This window comes from Hemiscyllium ocellatum, chromosome 10 (assembly GCF_020745735.1).
Source record: "Hemiscyllium ocellatum isolate sHemOce1 chromosome 10, sHemOce1.pat.X.cur, whole genome shotgun sequence".
NCBI classification, from domain to species: domain Eukaryota; kingdom Metazoa; phylum Chordata; class Chondrichthyes; order Orectolobiformes; family Hemiscylliidae; genus Hemiscyllium; species Hemiscyllium ocellatum.
Window position 1 is genome coordinate 19,194,823 of NC_083410.1, and position 25,475 is coordinate 19,220,297.

General features: G+C 40.5%; 1 protein-coding gene across 3 annotated transcripts in view; it reads left to right on the forward strand.

Moving 5' to 3' along the window:
* Window positions 1-5,954: 5,954 nt before the first annotated feature.
* The window catches only part of zgc:174356 (uncharacterized protein LOC100137120 homolog), a 90,389-nt gene continuing 70,868 nt past the window's right edge, over window positions 5,955-25,475 (forward strand). For 2 of the 3 annotated variants that reach the window (XM_060830825.1, XM_060830828.1), the window contains exons 1-2: window positions 5,973-6,386; window positions 22,353-23,073. In XM_060830825.1, coding sequence (XP_060686808.1) covers window positions 6,285-6,386; window positions 22,353-23,073 — 823 coding nt within the window. In that variant the 5' untranslated portion in view covers window positions 5,973-6,284. Of the gene's footprint in view, window positions 6,387-22,352; window positions 23,074-25,475 lie in introns of all 3 variants that reach the window. The other variant, XM_060830827.1, reaches the window with a different exon arrangement.

The window sequence follows — 25,475 nt, forward strand, 5'->3', positions numbered from 1 at the left end:
GGGGGAGATTTACTGAGTTTACAAAATAATTTATGTTACCTGCAGGAACTTCATAAATAAAGAACATTTAACGATGAATTATTACAAGGCAACAATCTCCAATTATGCACGATTAGTTGTTCTGATATATTTTCATAGAATTATGAAGATTACAGTGAATTGAAATGTGATCAGGTCCCTTACATCCTGAGTGCTTTTGCGGACACATCTACTGGGAACTGCATTTCATTTACTAAGGCCACTTTTATCCTATTGAGTCAATTAGTTGCAAACCCTCTAGAGAGAAACAAATTTTGTTTCAATAAACTATTTAGGAATAAAGATGGATGTCAAAAAATTTAGATTTCAGTTGACATGTAGAAGGGGAAGATCCCAAATTTCCTCACATTCAAGCCTTGGTCTGGTTCAGACACTGAGTACTGTCTGTTGACAACTGGTGTCTGTTTCTGCATGTATTCATTTTCATTACACAAACAGACAAGGCCTTCAGGGCAACTTCACTGATGTTCCAGCTTCTGACAATCTATAAACTGTCACTAATAGACCAAATAGTAAACAGGATTGCCAGAAATCATGTCTAAGGTTTTTCTCTAGAACTGTGCTGCAGAAGTTGAAGTAGTTATATTAAGATATACATTTACATTCACAAGAATGTCTATGTCCTGAATACTGCAAGACAAAAAGCTTCGACAAAAAGCTTCAACAAAAACATATTCTTTATTCCAGCAGTACTCTAGTTCTTTAATACCAAATAAAAAGTTGTTCGTCTATTTAGGAGTAATCATTCAGTGAGCTCAATCATCACTTGGTTTAGTGTTTAAACTGATAAAATGCATGCTTTATATAACCGAAAGAGCAAGCGCTAATGGACTAATTTACTATGGTGGGTATCGCAGCAAATAGTGATCGTTATTCACAAAGAGGATCATTTTGATTTTTGGTGTGAGCCTTGCATTGGCTTAAATTGAGAGGGATATCAGGGCAGATACAAAGCATGTAATTGATCCACTAGCAACACTTATGTACTCCAGTTGAGAATGAAAATTAGCCCTTTAGTACACATTTCCCAGTAGAGGTCATTAGATAGTAATCAGGAAAATGAAACATGGGTTGATTTTGTTTTATTAAAAAATGTATCCCTTTCCTGGCCCTGAGGCACGGAGTCCAATTGTAGCTTACTGGCTTATGTCCAGAAAATAATCAGATAACTCAATAAAAAAATCAGAGTTCAAATATGGAACCCCTTTGGTCTTTATGGTTCAAAAACAAAACACATCAAGTATTTACCCACTAGACAATTGAGGGAGCTTGTTCACTGATTTTAAGATGAACTCAAACAAACCACAAAGTAAATTGTAAGAAGAGTAAGGCAAAATCCATAGTTTGACAAGCCCTGGTGTCAAATTAATGTTAGTGTGTGGGGAGTAATAAAGATCCATTTTGGTTCGGACATTTGGTAACGTTGAGGGCAATAAACAGCCCAAGCAAATGCACTGATTTATGTCATCACGTGTTTACCTCATCAAATGTGACCTCTCAAATTGAGCTGCAATTTGTTTTTTTTTTAAGCAAGTCCCAAACCCATGACTTCCTGAACCTAGGAGGGGAGGTCAACTGGAAGTAAGAAATTTATCGCCTCCAAGTTGAAGAACATCTGCCGATATCACAGTTTCCTACGTTGCTGTTCAATCAAAATGATGGAAGCTCCTACCTAATTGCACTATGTTTCAAGAAGACAAGTTTAGCATCCTTGAGATTTTTCTGCTGGAAGAAATCAAGCAGGACCAAACCTCCATGCTGGTGCTAGCCACAGGGAGTTGTGACCTTGTAGAAGGAGGCCAACTAAAAGACTATTTTTGCATTTGATGTCCAATTAAGCACAGTGGTCAGCGAAGAGAGAGACCAAAGATCTGAATGACCAGCAGTACCACTGGGAGACATGTACTCCTGAGGCAGACAGGAGACTGCAATGTCCATAATAATGGAGGAAATCTCTGAAGCCCTCTGGTTTCAGGCCTACTTTGTATTGGGAGGTAGATGGGGGTGGGGTGGGTGGGAGGAGGGATTATTGGAGATGTTTTCAAACATCTCCACAAAGTTTGAATGTGGCTGTGGCCTTTGGCTCTCGCAGTTCAGTGTTTGGACAGGGATGTGGATTTAGAGGAGCCATCAATTATATTCCAGCCAAAAACTGGAGGCCACCTTCAGGTACATGCAGATCTTTGGTCTTTGAATTGGAAGATCCTGATGGTGACATTCCACTCCCTCCACCAATTGGCCACTGGTCAATGTTGTATCTAATTGCTAAACAAGGCTGGCATCTCTTGCAAAATAGTTCAATAATGTTGCGCCTTTGGATGGTTGGTATCACTATTCTTGTTTTGGTACTGGTCTATGGGTAGTTAGTAGTTTGCAATGAACCATTAGGAATTTTCACCAGATGTTTGACCTTAAGTATCAAGATTATTATACAACAGTAACAAGAGCAGTTTACATGAACCATTGTAGTAGTTAGCTTACACTAATATTAGGTTAAAATGATAGATAGATCTCCTCAGAGACAAAGGCTGGACCTTTGGCTGACTCAGTCGCAGACTAACAGATTCACCAAGTAACAGGGAGAAAGTGAGGACTGCAGATGCTGGAGACCAGAGTCGAAAAGTGTGGTGCTGGAAAAACACAGCAGGCCAGGCAGGATCCGAGGAGCAAGAGAACCAGGAAGCTAGCTTCCTCTTTTCCCCTCACCCCCACCTTATCTCAGTTCCAACCCCCGGATTCAGCACCACCCTCTTGTCCTGCAATCTTTTTCTCAACCTCTCCGCCCCCACCCCCTCTCCGGCCTATGACGCTCTCCCTCACCTCCTTCCACCTATCGTATTCCCAGCGCCCCTCCCCCAAATTCCCACCCCCCCTACCTTTTACCTCAGCGCGCTTGGCACACCAGCCTCATTCTGAAGAAGGGCTTATGCCCAAAACATTGATTCTCCTGCTCCTCGGATGTTGCCTGGCCTGCTGTGTTTTTCCAGCACCACACTTTTCAACTCGCCAAGTAACAGTCAGATTAACAGGCATATTATGACTGACTCCAACCAGAGGCTGTTTTTGTTAGATGGAGCTGCACCATGTTCATGTGTTAACCTTTTTGACCCTCTTGCCTTATACAAGTCACCACCAGAGTGATATATATTGCTGTATTGACCCCAAACTGAGGAGATCACTTAGAGGCAGGAACTCATTGGCAAGCAAAACCAGACATTATCTTCAGATTTTTACAACTGATTCTTTCTCCAAACCCATCTCCAACCCAGGACTGGATAAATTTCCCTGTGCAGTTTTATTTCTCTGTCCATCCGGACTGTCAGTCCTGTTGAGCTTTCTCTGTTTTTATTTCAGAATTTCAGCATCTGCAGTATTTTGCTTTTGCTAAGAATGACGTTAACTGCTCGTGATTTGAAAACAGCTGATTCAAGGGCAATTGACACTCGCGGTTCCCCATTGTTGTTAAGTACACTACAATGTTGAGGAATGTGCTATTCATTGCTGTGATTCTCTTCGGCACTTAGTCACAAACATTGAAAGAAGTGGACCATTCTCAGCACAGACACTGCTCTGCTGTATTTCCCAATCTATCACCCTCCAAGATATTATACTGTAACAAAGCATTCATTATGCCCTCTTTTACCCTTATTCAACACAGCCCCTTCCTCATTTCTGCTTTGCTTAGCCAGTCAGAGCAAAAGGTAATTGTGAGATTGTGCTCAAAATGTGGAAGTCTGAACTTTTAGAAATAGGAAGTGAGAGGAAATGTTGAATGATCCAATTGTGTGATAAACCTATATATATATTTCTTCTAAACTCTCACAAGCATCACAGAAAGATGATACAGCAACTTACAAACATCAAGCTGCTGAGCTATACAGAACTCAGGGTCAAACTAAGGGAAAGATGCTGCTTTCAGATGTTGAACATTTAAGATCTCCAAAATATTGTTGAGTTTTGGAGAAGTTAAAACAAAAATGTGTTTTTTTATTATCCAGTAATGTACTAGCATCTAAATACAAATTTAAAAAATTGTTTGTGTCTTTTCCCAGTCTGAGCCTTTCTAGCATATTCCATCCTGATCTCAATGTTATGAGCCCTGCTCATTTTTTTGTATAAGGAGAAAGATAATTAAATGTTTGCAGCTTTCAGAACATCACTGCCACAGCCTTACAAGGGAGGTGTAGTGCAGGATATGTTGAAGATGATGTTTAAAAATACAGGCCAGAACTTAATGGACAGCACCTATTTAGGGAGCAATGATTGAAAAATTGTTGGGAAACATGTATCCCTTCTTGGGGCCAACCCGACTAAATTGAGTGTCACAGGAAGGCCTCTGATTCCCATTTAATTCTGGAGGCTGTAACTAAATTCTCGTGGGCTCTGGCATAATTGGTGTCAATCGTCTCATTAATGAGCCTAATTGAGTGTGCAGGCAAGTTTCTCTCATTGGGCTCTGTCCACCTCCAACTTAATTATGGGAGGTTTTCCTGTTGCCAGGAGACAGACTCATGTTTTTTTCCCCCCGCAATTAAGTGGGCCTGGCCACCTTCTGCCCTGCCATTAAATTCCACCCATCATACATGATAATTCAGGTCAAAGAGAAATAGAGAGAGCAGATAGTTTAAAAAGAATTTAGCTGAAAGACATTCAGAAGTAATTGACGTGCACAAGATATTCTGTGAGCAAAAAGACAAAAGAGAAATGAACCAAAAGAGAAAAATGGCTCAGTATTGAAGAAAGGCAGTAAGACAATTAGTTAGATAAGACGCCAAAAGTAGATTAAATAGTCCTTTCTAAATTTTGCAAAAAGTGGTTGATTCTAACATGTTTCCTCGTGATCAGTGCAGAACTGGGGATCACCCTTTTAGGACAGAGGTGAGGGTGTTTTCCTTCCTATCAGATGCTTTGGAACATTCTGCCTCGTAACGTGATGGCTTAAGGGACATCAAGTATTTTTAAGGTGGGGAGATACTTTCTTGTAAGTTGACAGAATGATTGGGAACCGGGGGTAAATGGGAATGAATTTGAACACAAACTGGTTACTATAATTTCATTGAGTGGTGAGGCTGAAGGAATTGAATGGTCTACTTCTGCATCTATTTTGTATGTTTAGTATGTTGAAGGGTGGCCTACACGAATGTGAAAGGAAGGATAACATTATTTCCAAGTCTAAATTGACATACTTTGTGGAATTGGTGCAATTTTGTAATTAGTTTTATAAAAACTGTCTATTAGGAATGGGTCTATAATTAGGGCCAGTGTTATGAATTAGGATTGCAACCTTCTTCAACTGCTTAATTAATAATTAATCTTTAAACCATTGTAAATTCTATTCCTCACCTTTTAAGACAACAGGCAAGTAAACTCTGCAGTGAGAGATCGACAAATCATTGTCAATGTCTGGCACAAGTCCAAAACAAGATTCAAAAAACCAACAATAGGTATAGAGGAGGAATGATGTTCGAATAAATTAATTACATTTGTCTATAGCCTCCTGATAATATAGCTCTTCTTAATTTTCATTTTCATTCGTTAAGCGATGACCCTCATTCTGAAAATAAATTGGAAGCTCTGATTACGTGCCTATTTTGTATACAATATAGAGTGACTACTGTAATACCAAGGAAGGGATGATGTTTGCAGGAGTACATACAATTCAAAAGTATACATGCAGAAAATCGTGTCCATCCTTTTGAGAGTGCCAAATTGGTTCAAACCGGAAATCTTTGCAACCGAAATGAGTCAGAATCGACACAGGAGTGACATTTCGCACGATTGATCTGCGTGCACGTACGTGGGGACACACCTCTCTGGAGTCCCAGCCCGATGACAGAAGAAGAAAAACGCAATATTCCCCGTGATATTAAAATCCGCCGATCAAAGTGGAACCACGGCGTGCAACTCACCACCTGCGCCCTCCGGATGTGGTGGAGGAGTTGCCAGGTATGCCTCGTGGCGACATTGAGATGGGGAGCTCTGCTTTCCACTGTTCCACCTGAGGGACAAGCTGGGCACGCTCAGGTGCGGCCAGGTGCTTACCTGCCCACGCGCCTGGCCAGGTGCTCACCTGCCCGCGCGCCCCGCCCACGCACCCTGCACCTGTTCACTCCCCCAGACCTTCAGTCATTCTCATGTGACAGCCCCACCCCGAGACTAGTCCAACTTTAGAAAACGCTTCACGATTTGAATTTTGTTTTACCACTACCTCCTAGTGTTATCCAAAAAAACCCACTGAGACCAGAATGAATCTAAGGACCATCATCACGGTGGAGCCCGTAATCTTTTTGTATTTGGCATCGACCTTTTTAAACGCTTTCGCTTTGCAGAGGCTCGTATTGATGAAGGTGGGTTGTCAGTTAAATGTGTACTTTGTGTTTATTTTATGTGTGGGGTGTAGTTTCCTGGTAGTTGCTCTAATAACTTGCTGTTTTTTTCCCCTCTTTGACTGGTTGCAGGTATTTTACCATGCCTTTGTAGCTAGGAAAGACCAGCCCCTGCAAATCAAGTGCCAGGAAGAGTGGTGCCTTTTATTGTTACAGAACTACGTTAGTTGTGACAATTTTTGTGACGGTCTATAGCCCATACCCTGCTATCTGTTTGCTGGCTAGCTTTTATCTATTTAGTTAAAATTATGTAAATGTCATGAATTCAGAGTTGTTAGCAGGCCATGTGTCAACCTAGTCCCTTGCATTGTTTTTGGATTTAAGGACTTGCATTCGAGCACTCAGATCTTAAATTATCCAGAAATTCCAGCAGGAAATGATCTACTAATTGATGTTTTCAGAAAATTGTACATCGCTTTAGTAGCACTATCTAACATCTATTTCGGTGCATGTTCTATCTCTGCTATTTGTTTTATTCTAACTCTGCAGCTGAGTTAGCAAACCTTTCAAGTTGGCACTTCTAAAATTCTTGAATTGGACTTAAGGCAGGAAGGATCATTCATTTTACATGCATGAGACCTGTCTATTAACTTATTTGTGAAAAGTATAATAATTGCCTTTTCACCAAGTTATGGAACCAGTTTTGTTGCCTATAAATTCCCAATTCCACTTGTTGTGGGTTGATAGCCATCAGCAATCTTGAGGAAAGTCTGTTTTGGCCCTTTTCAAAATGATAGGGCTAAGTTTGATTAAAGTTGCTCTGCTCAACCTCATAGGCTGAATCAATTTGACCACCTGTTGACTTCATATTTAATTTTTCTTCTTGAGTATTTTGCGCCAAGACAGGGTGCAATGCAGACATGAGTTCCGTAGGCCAAGGAGTCTAATCCCAAATCCATCTCCAACTGGAATGGGGATTGGCTATTGCTTTTGGTGCCAATCTGATCTATGCTAGCCATCTAACCAATGGGCCACCCAAGAAGTTAGAGTTGCTATGGCTACATGTATTGTTGCACCTGTTATAGCCTGAAGTTACAACTAGTGATGGTAGAGGCTCTGATTTATTTGTCACATGCCTAAACATGAATCTCTCTCACTCACTCTTTCTTAACATCTGTCATTGAGTATATTGGAAGAATTTCTTAATTGATAATCTGTTTGACCATGCCATAAACGCACCTACCTTGGGGATCAAGTCTTGGCGTGGGAATTGAACCCAGAGCACCTGCCTTAGAGATGCTGCCGACTACACTATAAGACTACTATTCATACTTAATAGGACTGATAAGTTGGAGTACACCCCAATGTCATTTCCTCAATTTCATTCATTTAAATATTTTTCCTAGGGGAAAGCTAGAACTAGGGTGCAGAGTTTCAAAATAAGGTTATTTTCATATAATATGGATGAGAAACAATGCTGAACACCTGCAAATAGTCAATATCAACTTGCACATTACCTTTTTCAGAGAGTTATGTTAATCATCACAATTCTCTTCCCCACACTAAAGTGAAGGCTAGTGCTGAAGATGAAGTTTGATAATATGCTGATCTATTACAGAGTTGAGGGTTTTAAAGTAAAAAATCTGGGCAGATTGACTCTTCTACTTTTCAATGATCAAGCTGTTCATTATCTTTTTAAATGACTCCAGTGTTCACTCCTGTACCTATTAATTATGTTCTTTTGTTACAGCAGGTACACCCCTTGTTAATATTAATAGTCATTTTAGTGATTTGTGCTCCCTCCTACTCCCTGCACTGTTATTTCTTATATCAGGCTCTACGAACAGTAGACAGTACTCTTCCTTCTTTGGTTCATATTATGCTGTTCCTTCAGCCTTGTGCTGCTCCTTACCCAGCCTCCTTTTTAAGCATTTCCATACAGACATTAACCTCTGCTGAACCAATCTTAACAGCCATCTGTATTAATAATCTGTTACCTAATGCTGTGTTCTCTGGTAAATTATTTTAGATATTAACTAATGTTTGTTCTGCAAGTTACATTTATTCTGCTTTAGCTGCCACTTATCTTTGTGATTTGGAACTTTCCTAAACTTTTTTAAAAAGCAGTATTTTGCTCTGCAGGAATGTCATTCAACTTCCTGTGCTTGAAATGACACCTTGAAAGAGCTTTCATGTAGGTGCGTTCCCCTGCCACTTTGCCTCTTTTTTTTTACTAAATAATTATATGTTTTAAGATGTTGCAAATTTTGTACTGTACATTTCTCCACATTAAGTTTCATATGATATCTGCCCCATCACATGATTAAAATGCTTCTTCCTCCTTCTCCTGTACAAGTTTGTTCCAACTTCCCATTTTGTGTTATCCATTTTGACAGTGTGCAAAGCACAAATCCAGATGATTTCCTAATGTGGATACCTGGACAAATATTCCCTTTAAAATTTAGCTAATGTGTACACCTGTGTCTTTCAGTGTGCAGCCAGGCACATGCATTATTTGGTCCTCTCTCTGATGTAAATTTCTGTAGTTGCTTAGCTTATAATAAATCTGCAACTCTCACAGCATAATGGGATCATTGTTCTGACCTTGGTTGACAAATGTCCCTTGGCCAGTAATATTTGTTTGCTGCCCTTTAGTCGACTTCTAATCCATGCTGCCATATTTCCTTACCTTTTGACATCGGACAAATTTCTCAAAAAATCTTCAAGGTCTCGCTGAGGAAGTGTCACCCGACCTGAAACATTAACTCTGATTTTTCTTCACGGATGCTGCCTGACCTGCTGAGCTTTTCTAGCAACTTGAGTTTTTGTTTTGAATTTACAGCATCCACAGGTCTTCAGTCCTCAATCAGGAAACTCATTTAGTCAGTGAGCAAAGTAATAACCCTTTCTTATCAATTCATCAACAAAAACATCAAACTACACACCAACTATTTCTTCATTACAAGAACATAATTATTACTTAAACATTGAGCAAATAAACAATGAATAAAAATCTATTAGTTGTAGACAGGGTCAGATAGTTTTTTTGAATAATAAATAATCAAACTACATACCAAAATGAATATCAGAAGTTATATAGCAAGTTCAGTGTAACACTCTGTGGTTTAGCATTTAACTAGATTTTTTTGCATCTTAAATCATAATTTAAAACACATAAAAGATTGTTAAGATTGAACTAGGTTTAATTTCTTTCCCAACAAATTTTAACATAATTTGTTACATTCAAATCTCTACAATAGATTGGCTGCATTCTGGTGGTTAACAATGTTTTCAGAGCATATGTGACCTTGGCCTTATGGGCAATGTGGTCAGATTGATCATATTCAGCTGAAACCATGGTATTAGGTTCTGGGACATAGGGTTGGTGAATCCCTCAGTAATGGGTTTATCCTGTAATCCGGCTGAACTCATCATGCACACGAGTGACACTATCTGATCCAAGTGGCTTAACTCTCGTCCTCCTTTATCTCTGAACACTTGTATGCATTGCAATTACCTCTGCCTGTGAGTGGCCGATATAGCCTTTATCATTTAACTTGGAAACACTCTGAGGTTACCATGAATATATTTTGTAAAGCTGACCACCATAGGAAACTGGGGGTGAAAAAACTGATATTCTATCTAACTAACTAAAAGAATCTGTGAATTTGAGTTTGTGCTAACTATTCACTTAAGTAATGTCTTAAGGTTAAAGAAAAAAAACTCCTTTCCATCCAGTTGGCCATTCTGAGTGGTACGTTGCAGAGGGGGTCACTTGTTTTGTGGAGATTATGTTCAACAGTCATCTGTAATAAAAAGAAAGGTATGAATTCCTGCACTTGCCAAGTTTCACTTTCATGCATTCATTTCTCAGACTTTTATTCAAAAATCCTATACGGGACTGATTTCAGGCCTGATGTATCCCAGCTGAAAAATGTGTTGCTGGAAAAGCGCAGCAGGTCAGGCAGCATCCAAGGAGCAGGTGAATCGATGTTTCAGGCACAAGCCGAAGAAGGGTTTATGCCCGAAACGTTGATTCTCTTGCTCCTTGGATGCTGCCTGACATGTGTGCTTTTTTAGTGTTGAGACGGAAACCGAATGGTCTTGTCTCCACGTGTTCGTTGGAAGGAGAGATCAAACCGGCTAGAGTTTGGAGCAAAAACACCGTTTATTACAGAATCAAGACTGGCAAACTATACAACGAATTCAAAAGCATGCAAATTCGTTGGAGAAGGCGTTCTCCCTCTCCCTTCGGATCTGGTGCAGTTATACTTCGCGCTTCCTCGAGTTCCCGGTCAGGTTCCCCTTGTTCGGCTCTTTCATTGGTCGGTTCACCTGTCTGTGAATGGATTAGTGTCTCTATTGGCTGCCCCGAAATACCTGTCCAACTCCTGCTGTGCTGAACAATGGGTAGACATCCTGGGTTCGGCAGTTTCCAATCTTGTAAATTAAAAGTTTATTGTTTGGAAGGGTTTCCTCATTGCTATGCGTCTGGCTGTCTGGGCGTTCACAATAGTTCTCTATAGTTGAATATACAGATATTATCATTTAACATAGGACCCGAATGAGTTTGACGTCAGCGGAGGCATTAGCAAGTACTTTATCAATCAAGTGTAGTATCGGTGCGATTTACACTATCCGATAGTTACCGGTTTCCTTTATTAACAATGAGAATGTAACAGGGTGATCTGAAACTGACGGACATGTTCTAATCCCCCAGGAATGTGGCCCCAGGCAGACAGTCCTGCAGTGGCTGGGTTTACTTTACATGGCTGTGTTTTAGCTGGTATCTGACAGTGTCAGCTTTAATAATGGTGCTCCCCTCCCTAACCCCAATGTAGGTACCCCGATAGCAGATTCTCCCCAACACTAGCAACACATCTTTCAGCTCTGATCTCCCAGTCCTCACTTTCTCCTGATGTATCCCATCGTACACCATGCTCCTGCCCCCAATCCTAACAAGAATCATACTTTTGTTGCCTTTTTAATAATTGGAGAAAAAAATTTGTTAAATAAATCTGCATTCTAGTGAACTTTTTATTTCCTAGTATTCAGCTCAAATGTGGACTTTTTTTTTGTCTAGCCACCTTAGGCTGAAATGCTATTTGAGATCACTTTTCAGCCAATTATAATCCTGGATAGATGACGTGCTGCAAGGATTCAATTTTAATTTTGTTATCGCCGACCACAGACTCACGTGTACTGCACTCCAAAAAATGATATCACTCTCAGCTTATTATTTCCAGACTAAAAGTTTGAGAGATTTGGGCACCAAGAAATTAATGGTACAGAAACCAGAGTGAATCACACTGTTGATTGTACGACTCACAGGAAAGCCAGCACTGTTTCCATGAATTTATTTCATGTCCTAATGACCCTTTCTTATTTTTTCCTTCCATCCTTCCATCCTTCCATCCTTCCATCCTTCATTAAAATGTCTTTCAAACTAAAACCAAACATGCAGGAGGAAGTCAATATACTAGTTGGTGTCTGTTTGAGAAAGAGTTAATGTTTTAGATCAATGATCTTTCATTACAGCTTGCTTTCCATCGGCCAGTACTGTTTGCTCTCATTTAACCAACTTCCTATTTATACTGCTGGATTGTCTTTAATACAATGGGCAGAATTTAATGCCCTTCTCTGTAGTGAGTTTCGTCAGTGGCCTTCCCCCATTATTGCCACTTCTCTCCACCGTCCCCTCCTGCCAAAACAAAATTCCAGTATCCATACAGTCTCTGAACTGGTTAACTAGTGTCCACTTGAAGGCCTGATCCTGCAAATGTTAGTGTTACCTCAGTGGGAGGAAGGATCGCATGTGGGGAGTGTGGCAAGTGAACCTGTCAGGTTGTTTATGGGCCCTTGGTAGATACTCCTTATTCAAAAGTGCATGTTGTCCAATAGAGAGACCAGGTATCAGGAATTGGAGTGCAAATAGAGCCACTCCTTTCCCTTTGCTAACAACACTGTGACTCCTACCCTGCAACCACCCCTATCCCATCATTTGTGAGATTCAGCAATAACCCAGCCACCCTGGGTTCAGTACAGCTGCTGGCATGTCATGGGTTGATCAATGCATTTTTAAAAAAAAATATGACTATCTTGGTTAGCAGACAGGGCCCATGTTGTTTCACTTAAACACTGCCTAACGTATCTCAATTTTATCAACTAGTCTTTGTGATGAAGAGCTCTTTGAATGTCTGTGTTCACAACATCCATTGCATTTGCTTTATCAAAATAGTCTGTTTTATTTCTTCCAAGATTTTAAAAAATTCTCTGATGTAACTTTGTAATTTACAGATTTAGTAAGCTAAAAATTCCAGGAATGACAGAAGTATTTATTTTTTTGGCCTGGTAGTCCAAGATTGAATGGTCAATCAAGCCAGTTCAAAGACAGAGTTGTACTTTTGGTGCCTAGAATTGCTTAGTGACTCAGGTTTTGTATCTCATCCAGGTCTTTAGTGTACACGATTGGTATTTCAACCATTCTTAATCTGATTAGTTATTGGACCAAACTTCCTGGCTTATCTGTGGATCAGTAGGACTGCCTGTAACTGGCTGACAGTCAGGTTTGGCTCGTATCCTGTACTCTAACAAATGTAAACTGCTTCTGTCTTAATCTTTATAATAATACATATATTTCCAAGTCATTGTGAAGAAGTTGGTAACTTTTGCATAAGTTTTGACTTAGTAGTCATCTTTACCACATCACCGATTTTTAGGAAGATTAATTGCCTACTCTAGCCAAAGTTGATGCAAAGTCAACTATTTAACTGGTTGGTGGAGAAAGTGAGGACTGCAGATGCTGGAGATCAGAGCTGAAAATGTGTTGCTGGAAAAGTGCAGCAGGTCAGGCAGCATCCAAGAGCAGGAGAAGAAGGACTCACGCCCGAAACGTCAATTCTTCTGCTCCTTTGATGCTGCCTGACCAGCTACGCTTTTTTTCAGCAACACGTTTTCAGCTCCGTATTTAACTCAGTTTAGTGTCTTAACATGATTTTCAAAAATAGGCGCTTTTTGTGATTTAGAACAGAAAGGAAACTAGAAAACCTCAGCACGGTGGTATAATTTGTGGAGATGAGCAGTGTGAATGTGTCAGGTTGACATCTCTATCAGCCCAATGTTTCAGCCTGTACCTGCCCCAATATGTTTATTTCCTCTAGATCAACTTCATTCTTTCTCCCTTGTACTACATCATCAACTCTTTCGATGCCTTCAGTCACTTCAGCAATTTACAGTTTATTGGCCTCAGCCACTGCCTCTCTGCTAGGATGTCCAATTGTTCTGCACCTCCATCCCTTAATTGGAGAGGCTTGGACACTGCACTTCCTTGGACAGAAGCCCAATCAATCCCCATCCACCGTCTCCTCCTGCCTGAGCTTGTTTTCACTCGAGCAGTTTCTCATTCAATTTCTTTCATTCCTCCAAATAAAAGTTGTTGCTATGGTTACCCATGTTGTTGTGCCTACCTTTTTTGGAGTATAAATAGAACACCCATTCCAGTCCTCTTTTGGAAGGCCCCACCTTCTCTTTATCCAGTGCATTGATGACAGTAACTACAATATTGGTGCCTCCTTCTCAGGCCTTAAACTGGAAATTTTCATTAACTTTGTTTCCAATTTTCACACTTTCCTCTCCTTTTACCAGGCTTGCCATTCACTCCTCTTCTGCTTTGTCTTAATTTTTTTGGTGATTAACATTGAACATAGTGCAAACCCACAGTCTCCTAACTACATAGATGACACTATCTCACATCTTGCTTCTGGTGAAGACTCCATTCCATTTTCCCAGTTTCTCCATGCCTGTTGTATCTGTTTTGATGATGCTGCCTTTCACATCAATGCTTCCTACATGTTTTAATTTTTCCGAAACATTTCGGATGATTCCCACAGAGTATTGGTCGACTGGGCCTTCCAGCCTGCCCAAACTATTTCATGCACCTCTTGCTCCCTTCCCTCCCCCCCCCCCCCCCCTCAGAAACATGATGGGGTTGATCTTGTCCTCACCTTTGTGCCACCACCATTTGTATTCAACATATCACCTTCTTACATTTCTGCCAATGGCACCATCAAAAACATTGACCTTGTTCCTTCCTTTCAGCATTCTCTAGGAGGTGTCCCCTCTGACCCGACCTGCCTAGATTACTTACTTATAATACTGCTTTTCTTCCCTTTGACCCCTTACCATGCAAGCATAGATGATGTATCACTGTCCTTTCACCTTTGCCTTTTATTATTGTCCAAGATCCCAAACATGTTTTGCAAGTGAAGTAACAATTTCTCGTACTTTAAATTTGGTATCTTGAATTCGTTACTCACAATGTGGCCTCTTTTATGCTGGAGACCCAGTACCCAGACTGGGTAATGTTTTTGCTGAATGCGTTCATTCAATTTACAAGTATGACCTCCAGCTTCTGGTTGCTTCTCATTTTAATTCTCCAGCTTACTCCCATGTTATCCTTTCTGTCGATGGTCTGCTATGTGTTGCAAACTCAGAAAACAACACATTACCTTTGGCACAGCACTCTTCAGCCTTGTGAACTCTACATTACATTAAGTTTAACAACTTTAGGTCATAAAATCTGCCACCATCTGATTGTAAATGTTTTGTTTTTTTTGTGTTGACCTGGTGATTTTATTTTCCTTATCTCTCTCTCTTTATGTTGCATTCCAGTGTTTCTCACGCAGCAACTCGCCTTATTTGAACACAACTTTTGTTTCTTCATGATATCATTACCACTGTTTTGGCTGCTACTTCATGAAATCTTTTGCTATTTCATTCCTCTGGCCTCCATCATGTCACAGGGAGTCTCCTTATGTTTTTGTTTCTCTCACCTGATTCCCATAATTCAATCCCTACTTTTCTTCAAGTCTGATTTAAGGGTATCAGCTGAACTATTAACTTTGTTTCTTTCCACAGATGCTGTCTGACCTGTGAGTTTTTCCAGCCAATTCTTTTATATTTTAATTGTTCTTTAAGATTTTCAGTAAACACAATGTTTTGCAAAAACATTGCCAAAAGCTGGAGCATTAAAATGAGAATCAACCAGAAGCTAAAGGTCATACTTGTGAGTTGAATGAATGCATTCAGCAAAGAGATTACCCAGTCTGGATACTGCGTCCCCAGTATAACGGAGACCACATTGTGAATAATGAATTCAAGATATCAAATTTAAAGTAGTATGAGTAAATTGTAATTTCACTTACAAAAAAAAGTACTCAGTAATTTGGCTGTTGTTAAGCTTCCCAACATCTTGAGGCAAAGCTGGATGCTCGTGGAGCTTTGACACTTTGCTCTGGCACCTCCAAGAAATGAGCATTGAAATAAACTTAAGTAAAAGAAAAGTATTGCAAAAAATATAACGAGTTGGATTTTGTGGTGTTCACAATGACACAGCTTTTGGTGTTTGCTGGTTTAAATGGATTATTTATGACATCAAATTTTGGAGATTACACATGGAGAGATTAACATGAGAATCCAGAGGTAGCTGTCAGTGATTGATTGTACACTTCTCCAAAGGGTGAATTTATGAAATTCTAGATGGTAATGGTTGTGGGTTTAGTAGGTGTTTTCTAAGAAGATTTAGTGACTTAGTGTGGTGCATCTTGTAGATGGCACTCGATGCTGTTCCTGAACTCTGATGGAGAGAGTGAATATTTGTGTGATAATCTAGTGGGCGTTTTTGTCCTAGATGTTGTCAAGCTTCTTGTGGTGTTGGAGTTGCATTCATCTAGGCACCTCTGACTTGTGCCTTGAAGATTGTGGGCAGGTTTTAGGGAGTTGGGAGTTGAGTTTCTCATTGCAGGATTCCTAGCCTCTGACCTGTTCTTAACATGACAGTGTATACTAGGTGGCTAGTCTATTTCTGGTCAATTGTATGTTGCCAGGATGTTGATAGTGAGGAGTTCAGTGATGGTAATGGCATTGAATGTCAAGGGCCGATGGCTAGATTCTGACTTGTCATTCTCCGGCCTTTGAGGTGTGAATATCACTTGCCACTTGTCTGCCCAAGCCTGGATATTGACTAAGTCTTGCTGCTTTTGGACAAGGACTTTTCATACCTGAGAAGTGGTGAACAGTGCTGAACATTTTACAATCATCAGCAAACATCCCCACTTCTGATCTTACAGAGGCAGTGTCATTTGAAGCTTCTGCAAACAGTTTGACCTTGGACATTCCTCTGAGTAACCCCTGCAGTGATGACCCGGAACTGAGTTGACTCACCTCTAATGACCACAACCATCTTTCTATGTGCCAGGTTTGACTCCAAGCAACTGAATCTTCTGATTTCCATTGCCTCCCATTTTGCCAGGGTTTCTTGATGCCACACTCATTCGAAAGCAGCCTCGGTGTCAAGGGTAGTTGTTCTCCCCTCATTACCTGGAGTTCAGTACTGTCCATTTTTGAATTAAGGATGTAATGAGTTTAGGAGCATAGTAGTCTTGGTAAACCTAAACTCCGTGTGAATGAGCAGGTTATTGCTAAGCAACTGCTGCTTGATAGCGTTGTTTATAACACCTTCCCTGATAATCTAGTGTAGACTGATGGAGCAGAAATTGTCAGGGTTGAATTTGTCCTGATTTTGTGCACCAGACATATCTGGGCAATTTTTCAAAACTTGTCAAGTATCTGCTGTTGTTGAGAGCTATATTAGAACAGTTTAGTTAAGGGTGCAGCAAATTCTGGAGAACGCTCCTTCAGGACCATTGCTCGTATGGTTTCAGGGCCCATATACTTAGCAGTATGCAGCACCTCCAATTATATGGAGTGAATGAATTGGCTTGAAGGTACATTGGCACATAGATCTTGACCTCCTCCAGAGGACCCTATCGTTCACTTGCAAACAATCATTGGTCAGGAGTGCCCGGTGTCTCAGCTTTACTGCTTACACTGATATGCTAGTCACTTCCATCATTGAGGGAGGGGATGTTTTGTGGAGGTTCATCCTCCAGTGAGTTATTTAATTGACAACCACCATTCCAAGTGGGTATGGCAGGACTGTGGATCTGATCTGTTGGTTGTGGAATTATTTAGCTCCTCTATCACTTGCTGCTTACGCTGTTTGGTGTGCAAGTTGTCCTGCTTTGTAACTTCAAGTTGAGGCATGATTCTTAGGTATGCCTGGCGCTGCTTCTGGCATGCTCTCCTGCATTCCTCATTGAACCGGTTGGTCCCCTAGCTTGATTGGTTATGGCAGAGTGGCTGATATGTCTTACCATGACGTAACATTGCATATTGTATTGCAGCAAAATTCTGTTGCAGTAAGTGGTCCTTGTGGATGCCCAGTTTTGAGTTGTTCAAAGTCCATCCCAGATAGCCCAGTGGTAGTGTCAGACAACATGATGGAAGTTGTCCTCCATGTAAAAACAGGGCTTCATATCCACAAGGACAGTAGTAAAGCTTAATGATATTGACATGGACAGATGCATTTGTGGCAGGCTGATGAGGACAAGGTCAAATGTGTTTTTCTTTTCTGTTGTTTCCCACAACACCTGCAGTTTTGTCCTTCAGGGCTTGACACACTTGGTCATAGTGGTGCTGTTGAGCTACTCTTGATTAGTGATAAAGTTCCCTACCCAGAGTACATGCTGCACCCCTGACACAGTCAGTGCTTCCACCAACATGAGAACTGATTCATCAGCCAAGTGGATTTGATATGTGGTAATCAGAAAGTTTCCTTGTCCATACTTTCTCAAATGCTATGAGACTTCATGGGGTCCAGAGTTCAATGTTGCTGCCTCCCAGGCTAACTCCTTCCTGACTATATACCTCTGCTGGATCTGTTCAGCCAGTGGGGCAGGATGTATCCAAAGATGATGATGCCATTGTCTGGGACTTTGTTTGTAAGATATGATTTAGTGAGTATAACTATGTCAGACTATCGTTTGACTTGTCTATGAGCCAGCTCCCAATTTTGACCTCATGTTAGTACGGAGGACTATGTACAGTTGACAGGGCTGAGTTTGTCATTGCTGTTTCAGGTACCTTAGTCAATGCCAGGTGTCTGTTTTTGGTTTCATTCTTTATTTTTGAGTCTTTGTGGCTGATACTATAGTCTGGCTTGCCAAACCATTTCAGATGGCAGTTAAGCGTCAACCACACTGCTGTGGGCCTGGAGTCTTGTGTAGACCAAACCAGGTAAGAATGGACGATTTAGTTCCCTAAAGAATATTAGTGAACCAGATGGAATCTTATGACAGTTACCAGAAAACCATTGTCATAGTCATAGAAATGTACAGCAGAGAAATAGACCATTCAGTCCAACTGGTCCATGCCAACCAGATATCCTAATCTAATCTAGTCCAATTTGCCAGCACTAAGTCTAAATCCCTCTAAACCCTTCCTATTCATATATCCATCCATGTGACTTTTAAATGCTGTAATAATACCAACCTTCACCACTCCCTCTGGCAGCCCATTCTGAACCCACTCAAGTTCATTAAGCTTTTAATTCCAAGTCTTCATTGCATTCAAATCACAGAAGTGTCATGTTGGGATTCTAACCCTGTCCCCAGAACATTTTCTGTGCCTCTGGATTACTTGTCCAATGACCATGTCACTACAACATTCCCCACCCCCCCCCATTTTAATATGATTTGGTAGTATCTTCTGTTTGAAGTCATACAGATGTACATCATAGACAGTAATGAACCGGATGGAATTTTATGGCAGTTACCACAATACCATTGTCATAGAATCATAGAGATATACAGCATGGAAGCAGACATTTCAGTCCAAATTCTCCATGCCGAGAAGGTATTCTAAATTAATCTAGTCCGATTTGCCAGCACTTGGTCCATATCTCTCTCAACTCTTCTTATTCATAATGCATCCAGATGCCTTTTAAATGATGTATTTGTACCATTCTGCACCGCTTCCTCTGGCAGCTCATACATCCATCATAATCTGCCTGAAAAAGTTGCCCCTTAGTTCCTTTTTTTTTAAAAATCTTTCCCCTCTCACCTTAAACCTATGCTCTCTAGTTCTGGAATCCCCCAACCCAGGGAAAAGATCTTGTATCTTCACCATATCCATGCCCTCATGATTTGATGACATCAATGTCATTATATCCCTGGTGATTCTCTTAAATTGGTGCCAGATCTAAACAGCTGTTGGAAATATACTCTACAGAGTTCACTGGGCCTTTGTAGATGGCTTACTTTGAGATCAGTAGTAAGTGTAATTTTTGCCACAGTATTTAGCACAATATCTACATCAAAATTGGGTTATAGATTTATAACAGCAACCATAGTACAGCAACAATCAAAAGTCTGATAATATTATTGACTGCTTTAACACCTAAAAATCAAACAAGTACAGAAAACAGCCAGGTTTGTCCAAATTATTACTGGAAATGAATGCTCTGCAATTTGCAAGATGTTGCTGAGTACATTGCATTGAAATGCTGCCTTATCCATAGGACAAAGTATAAAGTGTAATTAATCAGAATAGTATACTAAACTGCTGAAAAGAAATAATATAAATTGTTTTGTTCTTCTAACTTGTTTTCTTTTTTAAAAAATATAATTACTATGGTTGTGATAGATACACATGGATGAATGGAAGAAACTACTTTTTTATTTTTGGAAATGATCATTTCCAGTAAGGCTGGTAGTTTGTTGCTGGCAAAGGAGACTGCATCATGCAAATAAAATTTTTCATAGGAATGTAGGTCATTTCGTCATTTTGAACCTACTCTGCAATTCAATAAGAGCATGACTGACTTATTTTGTTTTAAATACCAGTTTTCCCATCTATTACTTTGGATTCCCTCATTAAACAAGAATCCATCTACCATTACCTTTAAAAATATTTAATGTCTGCCTCCATTGTGTTCTGATGCAGGGAATTTGAAAATCGCACAATGCCCCAAGAGAAAATAATCATTCTGAACTGTCCCCTAAAAGGATGACATTCCTTGAAAGTGGAGTCCCAGGTAGACAGTAATGAAGGAGGCATTTGATATGCTTGCCCTTGTTGGTCAGTGCATTGGGTATTGGAGTTGGGAAGTCATATACAGGATATTGGTTAGGTGACTTTTGGAATACTGCATGCAATTCTGGTCTCCCTGCTACAGGAAGGATGTTGTGAAACTTGAAAGGGTTCAGAAGAGACTTTACAAGGATGTTGCCTTCATTGGAGTTTTGAGCTATTGGATGAGGCTGAATAGGTTGGAACTATCCTCCCTGGAGTATTGAAGGCTGGGCGATGACCTTTTTATAGAGGTTTAAAAAATCATGAGGGGCATGGACAGGGTGAATAGCCAAGGTCGTTTTCCTGAGGATAGGGGAGTTTTAAAACTGGAGGGCATACGTTTAATGTGAAAGGGGATAAATTTAAAAGGGACCTGAGGGGCAACTTCATGCAGAGAGTGGTGCATGTATGCAATGAACTGCCAGAGAAAGTGATGGAGTCTGGTACAATTACAAGATTTAAAAGGCATTGGCATGGGTATATGAATAGGAATGGTTTAGAGGGGACGGGTCAAATGCTGGCAAATGGGATTAGATAAATTTAGGATATTTGGTTAGCAAGGGCGAGTTGGACTGAAGGGTGTGTATCCATGCTGTACAGTTATATGACTCTATTACCTCATTTTTAAAAGGTACCTCCAGGTTCTGTATTCACCCACAAATAGAAACAACCTTTCCACATCCACCTCGTCAAGATCATCATACTTCAATCAAGTCACCCCTCGCTTTTCTAGACTCCGGTCCAAGAGCCCAGTCTGTCTCAGTGTACACTCAAGACGATCCATTCACTTGTGTCAATCTAGTAAACCGCCTCTGAATCCTCGAGTGCACCTTAACAAGACCAAAATTTTGCACAGAATTGAAGATGTGGTCTCACTAATACCTACATAACTGAAGCATAAAATCTTTACTTTTCTGTTCAATTTCTCTTTTAATAAATGGTAGGATTCCACTAGCTGCCTTAATTATCTGCTACACTACATACAGACCTTTGTGGCTCATACACTGTAATACCTAGATCCATCTGCACCTCTGAATTCTACACTGGTTCTCTGATTTAAATAATACTCTTTCTTCCTGTCAAAGTGGTCAACTCACATTTCCCAGTTACACTCCCGTCTGCCAGATTTTTTTTGCCATTTCAAACTATATCTGTCTGCATCCTCCTTGTGTCTTCTTCACAAAACACTTCCCTAGCTATCAGTGTCACCTGTAAATTTAGCTATAATGCCTTTGCTCCCTTCATCCAAATCTTTGATATAAATTCTTAAAAATAGGCTGAGGCTCCAGTACAGGACAATGTGGTACTCCATTCATCACATCCTATTGATCAGAACAAGACTATTATACTCTGCTTTCTGTCAGCCAGCCCATCATCTATCCATGCTAATATGTTACTCGCAACACCACAAATTTCTGCTTTGCACAAAACTTTTATGTGGCACCTTGTAAAATGCCTTCTGGAAATCTAAGGGCAGTATGTCTGCATGCTCCCCTTTATCCACTATTTTATTCCTTCAAATAACTCCAATCCCCAAATTAAACATGATTTATGTTTATTAAAGCCATGCTGATGCTTCCCAATTGTCTTGAGACTTACTAAATGCCCAAATGCGACCGCACGAGCGATTTGATTCTAACACTTCCCCATGACACACACCACGCCAACTGGATTATAGTTTCCTGTTTACTGCCTCTCTCCCTTGAATAGAGGGGTTATATTTTGCTACTTTCCAGTCTGGTGGAACCTTTCCAGAATCTAACAAAGTTTTCAAAAGTTTCTTTGTGCAGGTCTACACAAATGTTTAGATACTTAATCAAAATGCTGAATGATTTGGAGATGTCAGTGTTGGACTGGGGTGTACAAAGTTAAAAATCACACAACACCAGGTTATAGTCCAACAGGTTTAATTGGAAGCACATTAGCTTTCGGAACAACGCTCCTTCCACAGGTGATAGTGGAGGGCTCGGTCGTAACTAAAGGTAGTTAGATGATGTGTTTGTTTTTGTTTTGCAGATTTGTGAAGACCTATATAATAAAGAAGATATGTGCAGAAATCTGTCACTTCATCCTGAAGAGTCACTCGTTACCCAGAGCAAAGCTGCCTATGTTCTACTTCTCTACACAGCTGTGTTGACTATTTTGTCCATACCCCCATCAATTTTACTTGGTGCTTGGTCTGATCAAGCAGGTCGCAAACTTGGCATGATATTACCCAGTATTGGTTCGTCACTTGGTGGGGCTGTATTGATAGTGATGGTGCAGGTTAAGCAAATGTCTGTCTATTGGTGTGTTTTTGCCTCTGCATTAATAGGGATCTTTGGAAATTATGTTGCCATTTTCCTCAGTGTCTTCAGTTATGTGGCTGACATCACAACAGATGGGAACCGTACTATGCGTATTGGCATTGTACAATCAATGATCTATATTGGGGGGACTGTTGGATACCTGTTGAGTGGATGGCTACTTCAGAATTACACCTTTACACATGTTTTTGGTGTATATTGTGGCTGTCAAGTGATATCTATTTTTTACGTACTGCTGTGGTTGCGGGAGTCAAATCCTGCTGAAAGGGTGCAAATAGCTGTGACAGCTAATGATAGGGTCTTGAAAAAAAGTATATTTTTATATGCTTCAAGAACATGGGAAACGTTTTCAAAGGCGCGTGGAGGACAAGACCGATTGAAGCTTTACTTGATTTTCCTCTGCGTCGTCTTGATATACGTCTGCAGTACTGGTAAGTTACAAACATGTACATCTGAATTTTTGTTTGTTTTGAGATGGCCGAGTGATAGACCATCAAAATATTAGAGGTAAAAACAATGACTGCAGATGCTGGAAACCAGATTCTGGATCAGTGGTGCTGGAAGAGCACAGCAGTTCAGGCAGCATCCAACAAGCAGCAAAATTGACGTTTCTGACAAAAGCCCTTCATCAGGAATAAAGGCAGTGAGCCGGAAGCATGGAGAGATAAGCTAGGGGGGTGGGGGGGTGGGGAGAGAGTAGCATAGAGTACAATGGGTGAGTGGGGGAGGGGATGAAAATGATAGGTCAGGGTGGAGTAGATAGGTGGAAAAGGAGATAGGCAGGTTGGACAAGTCCGGACAAGTCATGGGGACAGTGCTGAGCTGGAAGTTTGGAACTAGGGTGAGGGAAGGGAAATGAAGCTGTTGAAGTCTACGTTGATGCCCTCGGGTTGAAGTGTTCCGAGGCGGAAGATGAGGCATTCTTCCTCCAGGCGTCTGGTGGTGAGGGAGCGGCGGTGAAGGAGGCCCAGGACTTCCATGTCCTCGGCAGAGAGGGAGGGGGAGTTGAAATGTTGGGCCACGGGGCGGTGTGGTTGATTGGTGCAGGTGTCTCGGAGATGTTCCCTAAAGCGCTCTGCTAGGAGACGCCCAGTCTCCCCAATGTAGAGGAGACCACATCAGGAGCAACGGATACAATAAATGATATTAGTGGATGTGCAAGTAAAACTTTGGATGTGGAAGGTTCCTTTAGGGCCTTGGATAGAAGCAAGGGAGGAAGTGTGGGCACAGGTTTTACAGTTCCTGCGGTGGCAGAGGAAGGCGCCAGGACAGGAGGGTGGGTTGTAGGGGGGCGTAGACCTGACCAGGTAGTCATGGATGGGTTTGTGTTTCATTTCTTATGGCACTCAACTCCTCAGCCTTTTTAACTATCAACTTATTTTAAACTTTTTTTAATAAACTTGTATTATTATTGATTCGGCAAGCCAAAAGGCGCTCATAACCAGTCAATTAAGCCACAGTAAAGTCACCAGTATTTAATTGGCAGGTTATTGAAGGCTCATGTTATTTTAATTGATTCAGGGATATTATTAAGTCTGAGCAAATTAAATTTAATTAAATGTTTTACTTTGAATATTTATGAGGTTTCCATTGGTAATGGATGAGTTTTTTTTATCTTAAATCTCCTGCTGCCAACTGAATTGGGAACTGTTTTCTCACCGCTGCCACTTGACCATCAGAACAATTCCCTGATCCTGCCTACAATCTTATTAGATCCAGTCAGCATTGTCAAATCCAGTCTAGTATTTTTAGCTCGGCAACAGTTTGTCAGAACCATATCAAATAAATCAGATCCCAGAATGAAACCTGGCTTGATTGACCATATGTTTATTTTTTGCAGTTAGTTAACATGGTGATTAGTTACTAAAACATAGTCACACAAGACTGCAGATGTTCTTTAACAACAGAACATAAGTTATTACAAAATAAAACAATGCTGTATATCTAAAAGTTAAAAGGATCTTATCACAAACAGGAAAACAACGTTTGTGTTTCCTCTCATTGTTTTCAAAGATACTCCATTCCAGGGTATGCCCATGTCTCCATTCTTCAAATTATTTTGCTTACCTGCATCTTCCCAGTTTATTTTAGTTTTGCAATCTTTTGCTTCTTGAGTTGTCATCACAAATCTTTCAAAGTTTTGAGGGCCTAAACTTGCTTAGTTCCAACAGCTTGAAGTCTCCTATACAAGCTCTCCCAACTTCTTATTCCACAAACTAACAAAACTTTGGCTAGGGTGGCTAGTTTTCCTTAACAAAAGCTTGATCCTTCTCCTAGGAGAAACTTTTTCCCTTCCAAACAGGATTCTTAATTCTTCAGCAGTGTTTAACAGAGGTAAAAAAAACCTCTTCCCCCTTGCTAAACTAATGACCTTTGGTTGTAAAACTCAGCAATGTAAGCATTCCATCCATAACACCACCGGTATTAATTTAGCAATTTGAGTGAAATCACATGCCTTCTGGGAAATGGTTATATTGAGGCCACTGTTCCAAATGACTTACTGAAACTTTTTTTTTTGGAAAAAACACCAAACAGAACTAACTCAATCTATCTGCCTTTACTTTAAAATTGAAAGCCCATTTTGTCACCTGTTGTTTAGAAGTGTTTTGAATAAATTCCTTCCATAGTGAAATATGGTTGAGGAATGTCACTGTTCCCATTGTGATAAAGGTGTATGACATATTATCATAGTCATAGAGATGGACAGTACAGAACCAGACCCTTTGGTCAAACTTGTCCATGCCGACCAGATATCCCAACCCAATCTAGTCCCACCTGCCAGTACTCGGCCCATAGCCTTCCAAATCCTTTCTATTCATATACCTATCCAGAT